Below are 20,309 nucleotides of genomic sequence, written 5' to 3' on the forward strand. Positions count from 1 at the left end.
AAGCTTTTATATTATTAATATTTTAACTTAGAATCTTGGCAGAAACATTTCAAAATATTTTTCTGTTTAGTTTCCCTATTCAGTACCCAAATTATCTAAGAACTCTGTATAAATAGTTTGTACACCTCCAGAGAAGGACAAACAGATGCTTAAAGAGTTAGGAATTTGCTGAAGTCAGATGTAGCAGGAGCAAAAGTGAGAAGAGAAGCCTAACGTTTAAAAAATTGTCTTTAAGCTATTGAAGCTTTAAGCTTTTAAGCTATACACAAATGATATCATTATTGATTCTGTCATTTCAAAGAGTCTAGTTAGTGCTTTAATAAATCCAGACTATATTATTTTTTGGAACCTTATATTCTTATAAATGATCAGTCAAAAGTATAAGAGGTACCACAACACACTAACTTGACTGGTTGGGAATATCAAGTGGTGGCAAAGTTATGGAGAAACTGGAACTCTGATGCATTCCTGGTGGGAGTACAAAATGGTTCCGCTACTGTACTTGAAAAAACTATTTTGTAGTATCTACTAAATATATGCCTTCCCTCTTAGATAGATAGATAGATAATGAAGATATCCAAGAGAAATGAGTGCCTGTGTCCAATAAGAGACATACACAAAAATGCTCATAACAGAATGTTCATTCACCATAGCCAAGAACTAGAAACACCCATCAACAGAAAAAAGAAATGGCTAAATAAATTTTGGCATGTTGTCACAATGGAGTACTACACAGCAGTGAAAGGGAACAAACTACTGATATGAACAAGTTGTTAATAACACAACTTACTTATTAAGTTGAGGAAAAAAACCAGACACAAAAACTGCATGTTTCCTTTTATATGAGGTTCAAGAAGAACCAGCAGCATTAATCCATGATGATGGTAGTCAGAACAGTGGTACAGGAATGGTATTGGCTAGGAAAGGCACACTACCTTCTGTGGTGATGTAAATATCCTATGTCTTGGTCTGAGTGGTGGTTAACTAGGTGTGTACATATGTAAGCGTTGGGGGTAAGGAGATAGAGAAAGAGAAAGGGAGAGGTGGCAATAGGTAGCTAAAACTTATTTGCTGTTTATGAGAAATTTCCTCTAAGGTATGATGTATAAATTTGATTCTGTTTCCTTATTTATGAACCTGAAACACCTTTTGTACCTTCAGAATAATCTAAAAACAGATGTATTTTTTTTCTTCCCTGGTTTTGTTTTGTTTTTATAGTTTGGGAAAAGATTTGCAAGAACCTCTTGGTCATAGGTTGAATGCCTGGTGTGTGGGAGACACTGTACCAGGCTTTGGAGATCCAAAGATAGTTAAGGCCCAGTGCTGCCACTGAGTCTTGTCGGGGTGATGGAGGTGGAAGCAGATTCTTATGGTCACATCACACATCAGCAGGGGCTATAAGAGAAGTGTGCTTTGGAAGTACAGAGCAAGGAGCCTCTCTCTCTCAGAATGTTCTGGAAGGCTTCACAGAAGGCACCACTAGGCCGTGCTTCTGTTTTTGCCATGTATCAGGGTCCTCGATATATAAAGCATCTACAATGGTGATTTAAGGCTGCTTTTCAATTACTGAAGAATAATTAAAATATTTTATGTAATCTGCACGTTTCCTTAGATATCACTGTAATCACTTCTTAGACCATTTTTCAAAGCCCTAGCAGTTTCAAGGATAAAAGAAGCTACCTGCGACAGATTTCTAGAAAGCAGCAACATTCTTTGAAATGCTTGTAAATGGAAAAGCAGTCTTTCTTCGAATTAGCTCTGAGGTAAACGCCATTATACCCAAACCGGAGAGTTACTTTTCCTTTCAAGTAGTGTTTGCATATGCAGCTACCACACTGCCCAGAACACACGTACAGCATGAGCTCCTGAACCTAGGTGAGAAGCCTTCTGCTGGTTTTTATGTTCACACATGTATCTCTCCTGATAGCGGATGTACCTAGAAATACTCTGTAGAGTCCTTGGTATTAGTGTGGTTCTTCCTAGAAACTGAGACAGTTTTAAGAGAAGCATCTCAGCTCATCAAGGGCAAATGAATTCTGTACTTTATACGTATTTAAATAACAGAACTATACTCCCTTTCGATGATCCTTCTCCTCGCAGAGAAGATGCAAAGATATTAAAAATTCTGCAAGCACAGAAAAGTGTTTTTTAAAGAAAGAAAGAAAATAAAGGGCTAGGACACATGTTACCTATCAGACTCATCTCTTTTTTAGTAATTTCAAAATCAGATCGTAAAATCTAGAATGATGTCATCACATCCATACAATTACACTGAGTCTTCAAACTTGAAAATATCTTATGCCCAGTGATGTGAATTTTTTTTTTTTTTTTTTTTTACTTTAGATCGATATTATAAAATGGTGGATGCTAGTATCCAGGTGGTCCAAACTGTGTATTTTCCATTCTCCTGTTTCCACAGCTCTAGTCCTCTGTGCATTTTGCTCTTTTGTCAGGTTGAGAAGGCACCCTCTTTACATGTGTCTGTGTAAATGGATGAGGGGTGAGTCTGAGGAAGAGTCTAGCTTGGGGAGCTGGTTAGAGCAGGATTTCACTGGCAGAGATAGGGAATACAAAGGAAGAACAAGTTTGGGAGGAAGGTCTTTGCCGTGGCCCCAGAGAAGGAATGTTCTGGGGGGACAGCGTGAAGCACGCCTCCAGTGATCACACAGAGCACTGCGGGTAGGGAGGCCTTCCCGGCCCGCCACCCATGACCCTGAGTCCTCAACCAGTGACATCTTGGTGAAATCCTTTGGGGTATTATTATCCTGGAAAAAACATTTCTTTTGTTCTTGTCAGTTCTTCTGTTTAACTTACATTGCTATGGAAATGATTGTTTCATTTTTTTGGGGGGTGGGTGTTTGCTTTTTGTCTTTGGTGCTCAGCGTGGCTTACAGGATCTTAGTTCCCTGATCAGGGATCGAACCCCAGCCCACAGCAGTGAAGGCGCCAAGTCCTAACCACTGGACCACCAAGGAATTCCTGGAAATGACTGTTTTAGAAATACAGACATTTAAAATTGTAATTAGGCATAAGACCAAAAAAATAAAAAAAGAGCCAGTTATTCAGTCTCCACAGTGAGGAGAGTCAATCTGAATCAGATAAACCCTGTTTCAAATCTTGGTTCTACCATTTACTAGCTGATTGGGTCTTGAACAAGTTGCTTAACTTCTGGAGTCTCAGCTTCCTTATCTTTAAAAATAGAGTCACTGCAGGAAAAAGACACAGACGTAGAGAATGGACTTGGGGACACGGGGAGAGGAAAGGGGAAGCTAGGATGAATTGAGAGAGTAGCATGGACATATATACACTACCAAATATAAAATAGATAGCTAGTGGGAAGCAGCTGCATTGCACAGGGAGATCAGCTCCATGCTTTGTGACCACCTAGAGGGGTGGGATAGGGAGGGTGAGAGGGAGACGCAAGAGGGAGGGGATATGAGGATATATGTATACGTATAGATGATTCACTTTGTTATAAAGCAGAAACTAACACACCATTGTAAAGCAATTATATTCCAATAAAGATGTTAAAAAAAAAATAGAGTCACTGATACTCACTTTATACCACTAAACTGAAGATGCTATAAGGGGACAGATGAAGTCCATCCAGCACAGTACTTTACATCTTCTGTGCCTTACAGATGTTTTCTTTCCCTCCTTCTCTAGCCCACCTCTTTAACCTCTAGATGGGATAAAAGTGAAAAATTTTTAGAGAAGAGATCACAAAATAACACAAAACCCCACAATAATCCATGTGACATTTAACAGTTCTTCTTGTCAGAAAATGCTTCCTTCTTTCCAACCAGAATTCCTAATGCTGCAGTCTAAGTCCTCTCCATTGTGGCCTTCTCCTTTTTTGTTTGCAGTTTTAATCTTGCTAAACAAACAACATGAAACATCCTAATCTTCAGGAGCATATTTTCTTTAGTTCTTACCTTTAATAGCTAAAGCACAAAATATAGTGGGAGCTCCAGAATCCTCTGTAGACCTTATCTTCATTTCTGGTCACCCAGATTGATTAGTTAGCATGTATCTCTGTGTACCTTCTAGATGAAGATGTGTTAAGTAGAAACTTTGGGGAGAGTGGGTATTGCAGAATGAACTGTACCTTGGTAAGCTCCTTCCAGCTGAGGAACTCCAAATCCTTCCCATTTAAGGAAAGTAGTGCCCACAGATTTTAAGATGTTGAAGAATGTTTGAGCCTGCACTTCGGTTCTAAAACTCTGCTTCCATTTCCCTCATCACTTGCACTAACCAAATAAGTTGCAAGTGTTCATTTAATAGTTTACATGCAGCCTGTGTAAGGATGAACATAGTAACCAAGGAGGAAGAAGGCATGGACTTTAGAGACATTCAGCTGTTTTCATCATAAAAAGTCAATTTGTAAATTCTCTTCCAAGTCTTGAGTGATGATGTGGCCTCCCAAAGCATATAGATTTTCTTAAGAGTTAAAAAAACAACTTTTAAAAGGAAACAATGAGCTCTACAGCCTGCCATATCCTGTGTTCAGAATAATTTTCATTTCTATTTATCTGTGAAGGTTGAAGGAATGTCTACAAATATTTGCTTGGTTTCTATGGTGAAGGCAGAGAGAGATCAAGTGTGTGATTGTTCAGTGTCAAAATCAAAACTACACTATACTGTACTTCTAAAAAGAGAGTTTGTTACTTGAAACATAATAGACATTTAGCAAGTGGTAACTATTTTAAGTTTCACAAGTTCAGGATGAAATTTAAACAATATGGCCTGAAGGAAAACATGGGCCCTTCAAGCATTTTAAAGCTTCACTTTTCGGAAATAAAATGGTCCTCACACTTTATTAAAAAGTCATCTGTTGATTAAAGATAATGTTGGTGGACTCGCAGGATGCCTTGTGTGGGTATGGGGACATGACCGTTGATCTATAAATTTCTACTATACTAGAAATCCCTGCACCCTGCCCTAGGTTATCCCTCCTAAATCTGTAACCCTCCATTCTGCTGTCTTCTGGCTATGCATACAGTTTTGGAGCAGACGCAATGCTTTGCCAGGTGCTGGGGATGAAAAGTCTGCTTAGAAACAGTCTCTACTCTCAAAGGGCTGATTTTAGGTCTAGTAGGCAGTAAGTACACAGTGAATGGGATACAGTGTGATCAGCGCTATGTTTCCATGTAATTGGGAGGACTAGGCAGGGCAAGATTCACAAGAATTAAGAATGGGGTGATGAGAGGACATTCCAGAGCAAGGTCTCAGTGTATGAAGGCCACGAGGCATGACACAGCATGCATGTTTGTACAACCATAAAGCCTCTGAGCGGGTTGAGGAAGCTTTCCCGTGAAGGAGGAACAGGCAATAAAGCCAGAGAGAGGGTGGGAGCCAGATCATGAGGGTGCCGTGGGTCAACTGCACTTGAACTTGACCCTGAAAGCTCTCAAGGATGGTTAAAGGATTTTAAGCAGGTATGGAGTGAGCACAGCTGCAGATATAGTAGAGAGGACAGAGTAGAAGGAGGCAGACTAGTAGGAAGAGACCCCAGAGGAAGCTGTTGGGCCTGCAGGAGAGGACAGGCTCATGGTGGAACTGTCAGGATCTGGTGATTTCCCTGATAGCGGGGGTGAGTGGGAACCTGGGTAGGTGGTGATTTTGCTGTCAGAGAGAGGGTATCTAAGAGGAGAAGCATGTTTCAGAGGAAAGACAAAGCGTGCATTTTGGAATTGAAGTACCTATGGGAGTACTGAGTGGTGATATCCAGGAGACGGTTGGATATGTGTGTCAGATACTCTGCAGAGTATGGACTTGAGGATTCTCCACAAACAATGCTCCCCAGGAATTGTGCATCACGTAAGAAAAGCAGCGGCCTGAGGATATAGCCTTAGAGAAACAATTATTTAAGGGACTGATTGGGGAAGAGACCGCCAAGGAGTTACTGGAAAGTCACTAGGACAGGACCCCGGCATTCTGCACTTATATCACTACACAGACCCAACACACCCACCCCAGGTTCTCCTTCAGCCAGCTGATTTGACTTGCTGCTTTTCTAGTTTGTGACCACCCATCCAGGACTAACAGGGTACCTCTCATAGAGTGGGCACTCACATGATGAACTGAAGTTCATTTGGACCTTTAAAGGCTTGATGTCTAGAGTAACACCTTTTTTAGGTAGATCTGCTTAGACATTAACAAAATGAGGAGAGGTGTAAGTCTCAGAAAGAGATGGTAAGTGCCACTGATACCGTGAAAGGTCAGAGCCTGGATCCTTGAACTCCACCTTCATTCATCCTTCAGTGGGTCATTATCATACCCCCTTGGACACAGGATGCAGGCCTCTGTCTGCTGAGTACCTCTTCCCCAGAGATTCCCTTCATCTCTATCTCAGCGTATTTTCCCTCTGCCATTGCTCTTTGAGTCTTCTTATGCATCCTCTGATCAAATCAGGTTCAGCCTCACCTCCCTCCACAGATCCAGTTCCTTTTTTAAAAATTCATGATTACTAAAAGGTCCTCAATTATTATTAGACATTGTTGTCCCCATATTCTCCAGGCTAGAGGACTGCCTCTGTCCACCATCAGCACTGCCCCCAGGAGTTAGTTCCCTGTGGTTCATTCATGTATCCAATCATCAGATAATTGGTGAGCACCCTCCATGCATGACACTCTATATATACTGTGGCTGGTGAATTGAATGACTGTAATGGAAAATAGAAAGGGTCAAGAGCTATAGAAGTACAGCAGAAGTTCAGGGGCGAGCGATCACTTCTAGCTGAGAGATCAGGAAAGGCTTCCTGGAGGAAGTGATATGTGAGAATTCAGAACAGCAGACACTCAAATAAAGAATGTCCCACAGAGAGAACCACGGAAGCAGTGGCCAGGTAGCTGGAAATCAGCACATCTAAGTGGGAGCCAGTGGCCCCAGGAGAGTCTGCACAGCTGAGGTTCTGGAAAGACAGACAGCCTTCCTGCTGGTAGTAGATGCACAGCAGAGGCCATGATCGTAATTGGCTCAGTGCTGAGAATCTCATTTTTGTGTAGACTTCGGCCATTTTTTGTCATGTATCAAAACATCTTTTTCTGGCCTTTAGGTCAGAAAATGCATCCAGTTGAGGTGACTCCATTATTATTTGTTGCCAAGTACTTTGTGTGTTAACTTTTATTGGTATTTAACTCTTTTAATAATTCCCATTTAACTGGCTTATAATGAATGACAAGACTGTGCTGGGAAGAATTAAAATTCTGATTGTTTGTGATATCTTAATTTAAAAGTCTGATTTTAAAGAATTGAATTTTGAGACCCTTTAGGAAAAGTCAGTGAAATTACCACAATTTTTTTTTTTTAATTTATTTTTGGCTGCATTGGGTCTTCATTGCTGCACATGGGCTTTCTCTAGTTGCAGCGAGCAGGGGCTACTCTTTGTTGCAGTGTGTGGGCTTCTCATTGTGGTGGCTTCTCTTGCTGTGGAGCACGGGCTCTAGGCACGTGGGCTTCAGTAGTTGCGGGCTCAGTAGTTGTGGCTCGCGGGCTTAGTTGCTCCGCGGCATGTGGGATATTCCCGGACCGGGGCTCAAACCTGTGTCCCCTGCATTGGCAGGCAGATTCTTAACCACTGTGCCACCAGGGAAGCCCATTACCCCACCAGTTTTGATTTTCACTTTGCAAAAGCATAGAAGTCTTCTGGAGGGAAGGAACATACTAGAGAGTTTTATACTGGTGTGAAGCAAATAAACAGCTTAGAGAACAGCTTAGAACGCCTTCACTTTGACAATATAAAAATCCTGAGTTATTCCATATTTCTCAGAAATCATTACAGAAGTTTACATTTGAGACTTGTTGAAGTCAGCCCCAGAAGAAGAATCACCACACTGGTCCCCCCCATAAGTAGTCACTAAACCAAAGGTCAGGCAAGGATGTCTTGGTTCTGTACAGTATATGCATTTTTTAAATCTTCATTACCATTGCCACATCATTTAGGGCCTCTTAGAATGCTAACAGAAATCACCTTATAGATTATCCAGTCTAAATGTCCTCTTTGACAGACGTGAAAGCTGAGAAAAAGTCGCCACCCACACTCGTTTCTTCATCTGCAAACTGGATGTGTTAGTCAGGGTCCCAACAGGAAATAGATGGCACACTCAAAATAAGACACTTCAAGGAAGGTTTGTTTACAGAGACACGATTTACAAAGAAGTGGATTTAGGGGAAGCCCAGCGAATGGTACTAACCTGAGACTTAGTTGCATCAGACTGTTACCATTCCCAGGCTTGAAGCGAAGATAGGGTGCAGCTACTGGAGTTGGGTAGAGTGGGCTGCCCGGGATGGACATTGACTTTGTGATGGCAGCACTGCCAGCTCTGGACAACCTTGCTGGGAGGAAATCAAGGTGTTAAAGACTCAGCCTCACTCTTCTCCTTCTCTCCAGACTCCTGCCTATGCTTCCCATTGACCAAACCCAGTAGGAAGCTGGGGGCAAATGGTAGATACAGATCCACCTGTGAGCACTGGGCCCATCCAGAGAGGCGAAAGGAAGATAACCAGCACAATGTGCATACCACGCTTTCCTGCTCTTTAAGCATGTAGCCATAGAATAAGGATGACTCAGATAACATCTACTAAGGTTTTCAGGATCTTGGTGAAAGGGTACATGAATAAAAGACTGTAAAATCTAATATTAAGTAAGAATGCTTTACTCTGACATGTATTTTGAGTCAGAGTTGGCCTTGGCTCTACTTTATCTTATACTGTTATTGAACTGTTTCAAAAAAAATGTGAATAGAGATCAAAGCAGTTTAAACAGATACGTCCACTTGTGTAAATATCCTTGAACTCCCCCATCTTCCACTCCCCCTCCTCTTGCCAAATCCATTCAGCACCTCTAGAGGCTGTTAATACATGTAATGATTGTAATAAACATAGTATTTGCTTTGGTTCCAGCTGGCTCCAACCACCAAACTCTGTCCATAGCTCCTATTGTTACTTTGCTTAGTAGACAGCTGCATTGTTACCATTAGAAGCCACCTTTGTCATAGATTTCTAAGTGTTGATCTTTATACATTGTATTCATTGTTTCCTTCAACATCTTTTGACAGTTACATTTTGTGTTTAAGGATATGTAGAATTATTAAACTTAGAGAACATGTAAGTATAAGTTAATTGATTACATTGTTGAAAATGTTCTATATTACTTCATGCACTAAAACCTTGAAACATTTTTATCAGTTTTGCCTATTCTTATAAAACCTCCAATTAAAAACTAATAAATCTTCTTACCTGTGACTTAACTGGTTTTAAGTTAGGCAGTCTTCCATCAGAAGTTTTTAGAGGTACAGAACTATAATAGTTCCTAAGGAAACAATTTATATTTTACTGTGTGGGAAATTTGTTCTCAAAAACTTGGAAATTACAGAAATTGTCATTATTTGAGATATTTTAAATTACAGTGACTTAAAGTAAGGATTGAGGGACTCTGGGTTAGAGAATGGACCAGCCACATAAATTAGCAAGTTAAAACTGGGGAAGCTCTTGATACATGAGATAATATTATATACATAGGGAACGACTATTAGATTTATGTATACTGCAAAAGGCAGTAATTTGTTATTTTAAATGTAGGCTCTAGGCAGTGTTGAGGTTATTTTCTTGGAGAATTAACTAGAAATGTACAATTCATACTTACTTTGGAATTGAAGCACATTGAATTCTACAAGGGTTAAACCAAAAAAAGATTTCTCTTTAGACAAACGCTGATAGTTCAAATAGAGTATAAACATAAACCTAATAAATGAATCTAATTCCTCTCACCTTGTTACAATGATTTACACATAAACCAAGCAAAACTCTTAGGGATACCAAAGAGATTTTTAAATCTTAACTTTCATTGAAGTTATCAAATGGGAATTTGATGAATACATGTCACACCATACAGAGCACTGTTGTGGTTCAGAAGTAAGTTTTGAAGTTATTAGAAACCTTTTTCTTAAACCTTTTTTTAAGGAAATCATTTAACCCCAAAGGATAGTTGCATTTTTGAGATTTGTAATCTCTTTTAAAAGTTCACGTTAAACTTTTTCAAAGTAAATTTAAATTCTTTTTCTGTTGGTTCTTTAATTACAACCTGTATGTTTGCCTGTTGATTTGTGGATGTTTGGAATACTGAATGAAAGGTGCCAGGTTGGATGTTGAGGAAGGAGCACAAGGTTGAAATCAGTCCCAGGGAGAATCCCAGCTCTTCCAACGTGTCAGCTCCATGACCCTGGCTAAATTACCCAACCTCTCTGAAATTGTTTTCTCGGATATAAAATGTGCTTACCGACAGCAGCTGACTGATCTTGTGCCTCTGAAATTGTCGTCCAGCCCCTCCTTTCCTTTCCACTTGCCACCTCCCACACTGCCATGTTTCCACGACAACTGTCCACTTAAAGCTTGATGTCTATGTATAGAATCCTGGCAGACATTTTTGTATGCATAAATGATTATTATATTTACACCGACACGTAATCTGTTAATAAAAATTGGAAAATATTTTGTACTGCTCCAAAACTTCTCTATTCACTTAACAGTGAATCATGGACATCTTTTTATGTGAGCAGCAATGAGCAGGATGAGAACTAGCTCATCTTTTTTGATGGCTGAATAATATTCCCCTATTGGGAATTACTGTGGAGTAAACATTCTTGTGAATACCTCTTTGTGTACTAGTCTGAATATTTCTATAGGATAAATTCCCATGAATGGAACTCTGCTTCAGAGACATGGGGACTGTTAATTTCATAGATACCACCAGACTGTCCTCTAAAAAGATTGTGCCAATTTGCAATTTAAAACATACAGGGTTCCCATGAATTTATGGTTACCAGAGGGAAGGTGGGGGGAAGGGATAGATTGGGAGCTTGGGACTGACGTGTACACACTGCTGTATTTAAAATAGGTAACCAGGGGCTTCCCTGGTGGTGCAGGGGTTAAGAATCTGCCTGCCAATGCAGGGGACATGGGTTCGAGCTGCAACTAGAGAAAGCTGCATGCAGCAACGAAGACCCAACGCAGATGAAAAATAAATAAAATAAATTTTTTAAAAGTTTAAAAAAATAAAATAGATAACCAACAGAGACCTACTGTATAGCACAGGGAACACCACTAAATATTCTGTAATAACCTAAATGGGAAAAGAATTTGAAAAAGAGTAGATATATGCATAACTGAATCACTTTGCTGTACATTTGAAACTAACACGCATTGTGAATGAACTATACTCCAATGTAAAATAAAAATTATAAATAAATAAAATAAAACTTAAAGGTTCCCATACCATGACCAACCCTGAATAGTGTCATTCTGTCCTTTCTGCAAAGGCAAAAATGATACCCTCTTATTGTGATGGCTTTCTTCCTTTCTTCCTTCCTTCCTTTCTTTCCTTCTCTCCTTCCTTTCTTTTCTTCCTTTCTTTTTATGAGATTGATTATCTTTGATAGTTTTTTCTTCTTTTGAATTGTCTTTTCATATTTTTTTATCCATTTTTCTGTTGTATTGTTTTATTGATGTAATTTGTTTTAGATGTTTTCTCCCAGGTTGTCATTTATCCTTTCCTTTACTGTATTTACAGTGTTTGGTGAAGAAAATTTCTGGGTTTTTTGGTTTGTTTTTTGTTTTTGTTTTTTAAAATACATTTATTTACTTATTTATTTTTGGCTGTGTTGGGTCTTCGTTGCTGCCCGCAGGCTTTCTCTAGTTGCGGCGAGCGGGGGTGCGCGGGCTTCTCATTGTGGTGGCTTCTCTTGTTGCGGAGCTCGGGCTCTAGGCACGCAGACTTCACTAGTTGTGACTCGCGGGCTCTAGAGCGCAGGCTTAGTGGTTGTGGTGCACCAGCTTGGTTGCTCCGCAACATGTGGGATCTTCCCAGACCAGGGCTCGAACCCGTGTCCCCTGCATTGGCAGGTGGATTCTTAACCACTGTGCCACCAGGGAAGTCCAGGATTTCAGTTTTAAATAGCTGGATCTATAAATCTTTTCATCTCAAGCTTCTAGATTTCCTGTGATGCTGAAAAAGTCCTCCACATCCCAAGGTCCTCTTATGTTTTCTTCGAATACATTTTTCTAGCTCCCCTTACATTTAGATCTTGCATCTATACAGTTTCTTCTTATACATGGTGTAAACTAGAGATCAAACTTATTTTCTTCCAAATGGGTGGCCAGTTGTCTTGCTTTCACATATTCTAGTGCATTTTCTCTCTAAGATGAAAGAGAGACCACCTATATCTTATAAATATCTTGTAAATATCACCTTGTAAATCATTATCTCATTATCTTGCTGGACTTTATTCTTTTTTTGTCTGTGTGTGGTATGCAGGCCTCTCACTGCTGCGGCCTCTCCCGTTGCGGAGCACAGGCTTCAGACGCACAGGCCCAGCGGCCATGGCTCACGGGCCCAGCCGCTCCGTGGCATGTGGGATCCTCCCGAACCGGGGCACGAACCCATGTCCCCTGCATCGGCAGGCGGACTCGCAACCACTGCACCACCAGGGAAGCCCCCTATTCTTTTTTTTTTTTTTTTTTAATCTGTTAGCACCTACTATTTTATTTGCTGTATCTTAGATTATATTTTGGTGACAGAGGACAAATCCCCTTCATCCTTATTTCTTAAACTATTTTTGGCTCTTCTTAAGTGTTACTCTGCCAGAGGCACCTGATTGTCAAAGTTAACTTACTCTCCCAAATCACTGGATTGTCTTAAATTTTTGTGTTAATGCAGGAATAATGATTATCTTTATGATATGGCTTTTTCCCATCTTAGTCATGGTCTGTCTCACCATTTATTTAGATTTTATGTTCTTCAATAATAGTGTATCATTTTATTTATATAGATCTTGCTGTTTTTTAATTCCTCAATGTTTCACATTTTTTTTGTTACTATATGAATGGGATCCTTTTTTCCATTATGTTTTGTAACTGATTTACTAGCATTTGTGTATTTACTTTGTATCTTATGTCTACCATCATCTAAATTTTTATTATCTGAATAATATTTTTTGTAATAAATTTTATTTTCTAAAACATAAGGCCAATGTGTATAAGGCAGAAACCCTTAGAAGTACAAGGAGATTCTGGGGGAAGGAAAACACAAACTCAATTCTCTTTCAAAGTTTGACAAATAAAGTATAGAAAAATATAAGTAAGGATCTGTATGAGACAAACTCTGTTTAATAAAGAACTTTACTCTTAAAAGAGAGTATTCTCCTTACACCCTACAGAACAAAAGCCAGTTATGTGCATAGTCATAAAGGAAAGAAATTCTAGTGACTTCCCTGTTGGTCCAGTGGTAAAGAATCCACCTTGCAACGCAGGGGACGCTGGGTTCGATCCCTGGTCAGGGAACTAAGATCCCACATGCTGCTGGGCAACTAAGCCCGAGTGCCACAACTACTGAGCTTGTGCGCCTCAGCTAGAGAGCCTGCGTGCTGCAAACTACAGAGCCCACTCGCCCTGGAGCCTGCACGCCACAACTAGAGAAGAGAAAAACCACACGCCATGACTAGAGGGAAGCCCGTGCACCACAACGAAGAGCCCCTATGCCTCAGTGAAGATCCCTCGTGCCGCAACTAAGACTCAATGCAGCCAAAAATAAAATAAATAAATCTTCGTAAAAAAAAGAAAAATTCTACAGATTACATTCTCTGGCTATGATGAAATAAGACTAGAAATACAGCAGCTAACAGTTAACCATAAATAATCTGATCATATGGAAATTTTAAAACTCTTTTCTAAATAATTCTTCAAATTAGTTTATTCTTGGATTAAAGAGAAAATTAAAGGTTAATTACATATTATTTAAAGCTGAACAAAAATGAGGACAGTTTATTTAATAATATATAACTAAATGTTCTATCATTAACCAAAACTAAAATAATAAATTACCCAAGTTTCAACTCAGAAATAAATTTAAAAAAACAAAGAAACTAAGAGGGGGGATTTAAAAAGATAAAAGTAGATGTCAACAAATTATTAAATAAAACAATCCTCCCAAAATAGAAATAAATCTTGAAGTCAGTTTCTTTTAAATAAATAATATAGCTAAACTCCTGACAAACCTGATTGATACAAAGAGAAAAATTTTTTCTTTCTCAGAAAACCAAGAAAATAGATGAGATTAAACTAATTACAAGAAATACTATGTACAAATTTAAGCCAATACATTTTAAAATCTAGATTAAAGAGTTTCATTGGGAAATTCCTTATTATTACCAGAACTGACTCAAAAAGTAGTTGAAACCTGAACAGACTAACTACCAATAAGAAATTCACGAGATTGTTAAAGACATAATGCTAGGAAAGATCCAGATCCAGATGGTTTTATGAGTCCTTTCAAAGGACTGATTATTATGTCATTTATAATATTCCAGAATATAGAAAAGGATGGAAAGTCTGCATATCCTTAATACAAACCTGAAAAATTACACACAAAAAAACTATAGATCAGTCTCATTCATCAGTAGAAGTTTATGTCCTAAAATAAACATTAACAAATAGAATCCAAAGATCTAGTAAAAGAATAATAAACCATGATTAGGAATGATTTATTCCAAGAAGGGAAGGGTGGTACAATATTAGGAAATCTATTAATGTAATTAATATATCATTAATAGAATAAAAGAGTGATCAAATGGTCATTATTAATAGACATTTTAAAAAGCATTTGAGGGGCTTCCCTGGTGGCGCAGTGGTTGAGAGTCCGCCTGCCAATGCAGGGAAGGTGGGTTCGTGCCCCGGTCCGGGAGGATCCCGAGCCCGTGGGCCATGGCCGCTGGGCCTGCGCGTCCGGAGCCTGTGCTCCGCAACGGGAGAGGCCACAACAGTGAGAGGCCCGCGTACCGCAAAAAAAAAAGCATTTGATAAAAATCTGTTACCCATTTTGAGTGGTCACTAAATTTTAAAAGGAATAGAAGGAAACTTCCTTAATATATCAATATTTTTCTTACTATTTTCGTTGTCTAAACATTTATTTGATGATCATAATAAGTATCACTGCTTAAAGTACTGAAAATGAACATAGTGCTACCTAAAGTGTTTTAGAAAGGGTAATCGATCAGAAATCACAGACTCTTTAGAACAGCTTAAAATAATTCTGTATTTGGATTAAACTTTTCATCTCATATGATGTTAGACTTTATTTCGAACTGAAGTGAGAAGATAAGTATGTGATCTCATAATATCTGTGTATGTCTGTAAACCACTGGAGTGGAACTTTATGGAAAGTTTGCCCCTGCACTTTGGTATACAGTGTATTAGAGAAATAGGGAAATGTTCCACCAGCTAGAAATATTGGTAAAGCAGAAATAAATTATTTAACTAAAAACTAACGCCCAGAATTGGACACTCTTCTTAACAAAAGTAGTGAGTATCTTCTTTTGGGGGGTTGACTGGTAATTGAATTTTGCCCACTTATCTTCTAGGAATGATTGCCTTAAAATCATCAATTTGGTATTTGTTAAAACACAATTGTTATGTGCGCAGTATTATGATGGGCATTTACAGGCATAATGATGGATGAAATTGGGTCCATGCCCTCTGGAAGGACCCATATTATGAACTATTTTACAAAGTATGATTTTTAGGTGGCAGTTGGTTCAGGGAGGTGATGATGTCAAAACTGAGCTTTGTAGGATAAGCAGAATTTCAACCTGTGAAGGAGAAAGTAGAGCTTCCCAAACTAGAACAGTGTCAACAAAAGCATGGAGGCAGGAACTGGAGGATAAGTTTGTATAATTGAGTGGTTCTCAAACCTAGCCAAGGGGGCTTCCCTGGTGGCGCAGTGGTTGAGAGTCCGCCTGCCGATGCAGGGGACACGGGTTCGTGCCCCGGTCCGGGAAAATCCCACACGCCGCGCAGCGGCTGGGCCCGTGAGCCGTGGCCGCTGAGCCTGCGCGTCCGGAGCCTGTGCTCCGCAACGGGAGAGGCCACAAGAGTGAGAGGCCCGCGTAACGCAAAAAATAAAACACACACACAAAAAAAACCTAGCCAAGGGTTAGGGTTACCTAAAGAAGTTTAAACAAAAAAAAAGAAGAAGAAGAAGAAAAGAAGAAGAAGAATTTCAGTGGACCCACCCATGGAGATCTAATTCAGTTAGGGGCAAGATAAGGGCCCAGACACATGTGTTTTTCTAAAAGCCCCATGGATGATTCTGATGTATAGTCAGTGTTGAGACCCAGTGGTGTGGTCTCGTGCAGGAAGGATATGGAGGTACTTTATGATCACTCACAATCCTGTGAGTTGACTGGACTCAACTGGGCAGTTCTTCTGCTCCATGTGATATTGGCAGGGGCACAGTCACCTGGGGGACCAGTCAGGATGGAATGTCCAAAATGGCTAACTCACATGGCCTTTCAGCTGAGAGCTCAGCTGGGGCTGTCAATTGGAACATCTTTGTGGGCTTCTCATTGCATAGCAGCTGGGTTCCAAGAGGAAGCATCTCAAGAGCAAGCATTCAAAAAGGCCCAGGCAACCAGGCTTCCTATGACCTATAGCTTTGGTAGTCTCAGGTGTTACTTCCACCATATTCTGTTGGTCAAGCAAGTCACTAAGGCCAACTCAGATTCAATGGAAAGTGAACTAAACTCCAATCCTTGATGAGAGGAGTGTGCATATAAGGAAAGAAGGAAATTGATGGCAACCATTTTTTTTTGAGAATTGCTACTGCAGTCTTTAGGCACTAAGTACTATAGCATCAAAGTACATAAACAGAATTTCAGGAAATTTAGACATCAGTGAAAGTACAATTAAGTAAGACAATAAGTAATGATAAAAGGAATCTGGATAATATAAAATGCTTATGTAATAGATTTATGTATTGAATTCCTTTATATACCTTCATTTCAGACATCCATAGAATTTCTGCTCCCCACAAAAAAGAGGCATTTGAACCCCTATATACTCTTATAAATGTGGAACCTTAATGATATGGTTGTGTTTGTTTTATCTATTATTATACAGTGCTCAGTATTAAATGGGGTTCTTCCCATATTGGAATCTCTTCCTCTGGATGACTTTTTACACATGGTATAAACAATTGGGTTATACATTCTCTCTCAAGTTCTCCTTCATGTTTTGTTTTCTGGAAAGAGTGGCATTGAAGGGGGCTTTATTTTGATTCCCCACAGTCTCATGATAAGAGTAGTTTTGACTTGTTTGGGTGCTCTGTAGACTTCAAGGTCACCATCCAGCAGCCACTGGAATAATCTTCCAATTTCCCAAAATTGCTGACGTGGGAATTGAGCTGCAATCGTTGCCATCATCTGTTTTCCACGTATTGTTTTTTAAAGCCCCTTAAGAAAGAAATAATTGTTTTAAGGTAAGGGTTTATTTAAGTCTTTGCTTTTGCTTTCTGAAACTCAGTTATTTTATCATACTAATAAGACACCCAGAGTCCGAGGTGAGAACCCAGGTGGTGGGGGTGATGTAATTTCCTGGCCTGTCAGTGATGAGTCCTGGTTACTTATTCCTTCTGTCTGTGTCCCCCATGTGATTTGAGGAGTTCTTTCCGAGCTGAGTCTTGGCATTAAACCACCCAGGGTGAGGAGTCAAGCAAACAACCGTCCCCCTCAGTAACTCTCCACTCCGTTTGCCGTTGCAGGTCGTCACGCTGTGGTACAGAGCTCCAGAAGTCTTGCTTCAGTCCAGCTACGCCACCCCTGTGGACCTCTGGAGTGTTGGTTGCATATTTGCAGAAATGTTTCGTAGAAAGTAAGAAATACCTTTTGTTTCACTCTGTCTCCCTTGGAAAGAAACGTTTCGGGTCTTGGATAATTTCAGTGGCAGCCTAGCATCCCTCTTTCAAGTAGGAACATGGTATCCAGCTCCACCTGCCTGCGGCTCCCACTTCCAAGCATGTCCTGAAACTGCCTTCTCAGTCCTTACGATGTAGTTGGGTGTGGTTGTAGCTTCCGGCCCTTGGAAACTCTGTTTGGAAGGGAACACTCCAGTGTTCATACAATTTATTTTGTTTTTGTTGGCGATGAGAGGATGTGGCAAACATGAAGCGTGTTGTGGTTTTTTTGTGTGAGGAAACATCCTCAAGGTGGACTTTTCCACAAGAAGAGGACCAGGGCTGTTAAGTATATGGAAATTTTGATGGTGGGTTGAAAAAACAAAATGTTTAGACTGAAAAGGCACAGGCAAGAAAGATGTCTGCGCCATTTCAGAATACTTTAAATGCTGTCATGAAGAGGAGAGGTTAGACATATTCAGGCACTATAGAGAGCAGAACCAAAGATATTAAAATCACAGAAATAAAGATTTTTGCTCAAAGGCAAAAAAAAAAATCTAGTGATTAGAGTTATCTGAAGAGAAGATCAGGGTTCATGAAAATAGTGCTTTCTCAATGGGTGTCCAAGAAGAGACTGGACACTACACACTGTAGATGTTTTCAGTGGCATTCCTAGAATGGGTGGGTGGGCTAGATGACCTCCAGGGCCCCTCTGAGTCTGAAAGTCTGTGGTTCATTTGTTTGATTTTCAGGTCATAAGAAATAGCCAAACAATATAATAAAGATCTGCCAGGAAAATAATCCAGACCTGAGTACTAAATTCAGCCTGGTCAAAATTAAACAGAGAGCCTAATCATAATCTAATCTCTCTTTGTCTTCTATTTTTATTTCCATGGGAAAATGTGAGTTGGGAAGTTGAATATTTTCCCACTGGACATGTTATATTCAAAACGTAGTTACGTGCTAGCTCACAAGAAAAAGAGGTGGTCAGCCATTTCTTGCTTGTCTGTCTGTTTGTTTGTTTGTTTTAACCAAATGAAGTTTTGTGCATGTAACAAATTTGGGGAACTATTCTAGACCTCAGCAGATTCATCTGTAGCTCACAGAGGGGGATCATGGCAAGGTGATCAAAGTACACAGATGTTTAATGCAGGCCTATTGTGTGCCAGTTACAGGACCAAACCTCTTTTCCTTGTGTTACCTTTTTATTCCTCACGATAAGAGATAACTGAGATGCAGTGGTAAATTTATTTGTCTAACATCAAACAGCTAAAAAGTATGAGGGGTATTACTCCAGAGGAAGTCTTGTGACTCTGGTGGTGTTTTTCTACCAAGGAGGGAAGAAAAAAAAATATATTGAATTCAGCTGCAATGTTTGCCAAATAGGCTAAATAAGTGGTTTTGGAAGTGTGGTTCTTGGACCAGCAGTATCCAAAAAGGTGACCTTTTTTGGAAGTGCAAATTCTTGGGCCTCACCCCAGACCGACTAGATCAGAAGCGCTTGGGCTGGGGCCCAGCAACCTTTGTTTTCACAAGCCCTCCAGGTGATCCTAATTCATCCTCCAGGGTAAGAACCACTGAGTTTGGATGAGAGAATCAGCAGGAATGGTCAGTCGTTAAATGTGCAACTCCCAGACCTCTCTCTTGAAATTCTGATTCATTATTGGACTGAGGCCTGACGTTCTTGTTTGTTTTGTTTTCTTTAACATTTTAAAAAATATTTTATTTATTTATTTGGCTGCATTGAGTCTTCGTTGCTGCACACGGGTTCTCTCTAGTTGCGGCGAGCAGAGGCTACTCTTCGTTGTGGTGCGCAGGCTTCTCACTGCGGTGGCTTCTCTTGTTGTGGAGCACGGCTCCAGGCACGCAGGCTTCAGTAGTTGTGGCATGCGGGCTCAGTAGTTGTGGCTCGAGGGCTCTAGAGCACAGGCTCAGTAGTTGTGGCGCACGGGCTTAATTGCTCCACGGCATGTGGGATCTTCCTGGACCAGGGCTCGAACCCGTGTCCCCTGCATTGGCAGGCGGATTCTTTAGCCACTGCGCCACCAGGTAAGTCCTGGCATTCTTGTTTTTAAACGTGTGTCATGTAATTCTTTTCATCAGGCAAGTGTGGAAAATTTGGGGTTAAAGGCTTATTCTCAGAACCAGGAATAATTTACTGTCAATATTGCAGTGTGGGAGTTGGGACAGTCATTTCAGTTCATCCCATGAATAAGTTGGTGCAGCTGAGAGTTGATTAGAGAAGTATTTACTGGAATTACTTGGATGTGTCTAGGATTGTCCTCAAATGTAAAGATTGGGTCCTTCTTTTCTTATGGGGGAAGAATGATCAGTTATTTTTCAATAGTATAAAACTTGAATACCAGCCATCATTGACGATAAAAACAATCTTCTTCTGGAAGATGTTAAAAGAAAGATGAAATTTAAGATATGTAGTGTTAAAGTGTCCTCTAGTAAGGGATGTACTTTATTTTTAAGTATAGGTAGTCAGCACGTATGGAACAATTGCAGCCCAAATTTTCATTTTATAGCATTAAAACATTCTCCCACGGAAGTGGTAGTATAGTTGGTAATCTGGTCCCAGTCT

General features: G+C 40.0%; 1 protein-coding gene across 1 annotated transcript in view; it reads left to right on the forward strand.

Moving 5' to 3' along the window:
- CDK6 (cyclin dependent kinase 6) overlaps window positions 1-20,309 on the forward strand; it is a 224,644-nt gene that overhangs the window by 143,274 nt on the left and 61,061 nt on the right. Inside the window, exon 5 of the mRNA XM_065883455.1 lies at window positions 17,591-17,700. Coding sequence (XP_065739527.1) covers window positions 17,591-17,700 — 110 coding nt within the window. The remainder of the gene's footprint in view (window positions 1-17,590; window positions 17,701-20,309) is intronic.

Source organism: Phocoena phocoena, chromosome 9, assembly GCF_963924675.1.
Source record: "Phocoena phocoena chromosome 9, mPhoPho1.1, whole genome shotgun sequence".
NCBI classification, from domain to species: Eukaryota; Metazoa; Chordata; class Mammalia; order Artiodactyla; family Phocoenidae; genus Phocoena; species Phocoena phocoena.